Below are 1,842 nucleotides of genomic sequence, written 5' to 3'. Positions count from 1 at the left end.
AGGTAGTATAGCATTTTCTACACTCTATCCAATAAGATTAGGAAGCAGTTAAAGTGTAAAGTATAGGCCATGTTTCATACTAACTTTTTTATGAGGTAAGGTATTAACTAATATATCATGGTATAAATAAAACATAATAGGTATAAACTATAACTTGTTAAACATGGACTTTAAGTTGGAGAAAGAAAAATAAAAATATACCTTAAGTTAGACATTTTGATGGATCTCAATCTTTGCTGAATCATGAAGAAAAATATGCAAAGTTAGATACTAAATGCTACATATTTATATATTTAATATAAACAAATTAAAAAATACACATCATATACGTTTGAGTTACTTCTAACCTTGGTGGCGATGAGCGAGAAAGAAGTTGCATTTTTCTAAACATTTCCTCTTGGCGTGCCACTATAGTATTCAATTGAGAATTTAATGATTGTATTTGAGATTGCTGGTCTTGTATTTGAGATTGTTGATTATCTACCACAGTTTCAGCTGCATTTAATCGATTATGTAATTCAAGTTGGGCACTAACAGCTTCTTGTTTCGCCTTTTTGAGGGAGTCTTCTAACTCTGTCGTTCTCCTTTGTGTAGATCTTGTAGTATTAGGTTTTGGACCATAACCAAGTCCTTTTATGTACCCCGACTTTGTACCAAGTATAGTATCCACAATTTCATCAATAGTCATGGAAGACTCTCCCGATGTATATAGATCTTTCAAATCTGTCATGTTGTTCTGCATAAACATATTAAAATTATTTAAAGGAGAATGCACAACTTTTGAAAAACATTAATCTGACAAATCCAATGAGAATGTTATAAAAGATGAAAAGTATTTTTTTACATAGTGAGTCTCAGCCTCTAAAGATGACCATCCTTTCTCACTCGTGTAATGAGTATGCTTATAGAACTCGATTCTGTCATGCTCTACTCCTTCAGGGTTAGTTTTACCCTGTGAAATAAGAAACAATTGAAATAATACTAAAGTTTCATAGTCAAAACATAAAAATGGTATAACTTACAAGTTCAGCACGAGCCGCTACAAACGCTTTTGACCCCATGAAATGATTACACTTAAGCTTAGTTCGATTGGCCTTGTTTATGTCGTATCGTTTCTACAAAGAAAATACAAAATATTGTAACTTAAATAACAACGAGAATAAAATCAATATAAATTACCTTATGCTCTGGATTGATCCACATGTCACAAAGCCTATTCCAATTTTCTGGGGTCAACTCTGGCACTTCAATCTTACGAGCTTCTTCATCAGAGCGTGCATTTTCAAATGGTTGTTTTAACTTGTAGCGCCATTGTCGGCTTCTGTTTTTCAGAATATCCTCACAACTATCTTTCACGTAATGCTCATCCAAATTAATCTAAAACCTCTCCTAAAAATCAAATAAGTATTAAAGAAAAACACAGAACGAGCAAAATCCCTTTCATATTAAATAATAATCATTACATTTGCAAACATATTAATTAACTTCAAACTTAAGTACCCTTTGTGAATCATATATTGCAGTTCAAAAACTTTATTTACTCTCATAAACAGTGTTCTAGACAGCCGAGCTACATACATAATATCACTCTTTTCTATTTCCAGTAAGGTAATGTCACGAATTGATAAGTTAAGGATTGACTTTATATGACAAGGAAATAACAAAAATCATGTATTTCATCGTCTCAAGATCATTATTCCAAATACCTTGAAGGCTTAGGTATTAGGAACCTGACAGGACATAATAGAATCTGCTAATGAAATGGCTATGGAGGTTCAATAATTACGATGGTGCTTTCTGAAAAGAAATGTTTTTTTTGTAAAAAATGAAATACTATCACAC

General features: G+C 31.9%; 1 protein-coding gene across 1 annotated transcript; it reads right to left on the bottom strand.

Moving 5' to 3' along the window:
- Positions 1-17: 17 nt before the first annotated feature.
- LOC102598388 (uncharacterized) lies at positions 18-1,401 on the bottom strand. Its single transcript, XM_006368028.2, has 5 exons — positions 1,180-1,401; positions 1,023-1,115; positions 845-952; positions 348-736; positions 18-236 (listed from the first exon to the last, which is right to left on the bottom strand). Exons 1-5 carry the CDS (start codon positions 1,201-1,203, stop codon positions 227-229), a joined length of 624 nt encoding a protein of 207 aa, XP_006368090.2. The 5' UTR covers positions 1,204-1,401; the 3' UTR covers positions 18-226.
- Positions 1,402-1,842: the final 441 nt, after the last annotated feature.

This window comes from Solanum tuberosum, unplaced genomic scaffold (assembly GCF_000226075.1).
Source record: "Solanum tuberosum cultivar DM 1-3 516 R44 unplaced genomic scaffold, SolTub_3.0 contig00562, whole genome shotgun sequence".
In the NCBI taxonomy this organism is placed as follows: Eukaryota; Viridiplantae; Streptophyta; class Magnoliopsida; order Solanales; family Solanaceae; genus Solanum; species Solanum tuberosum.
Note: the sequence above shows the minus strand (reverse complement) of the source record. Positions and strands in the feature narration are given on the sequence as shown.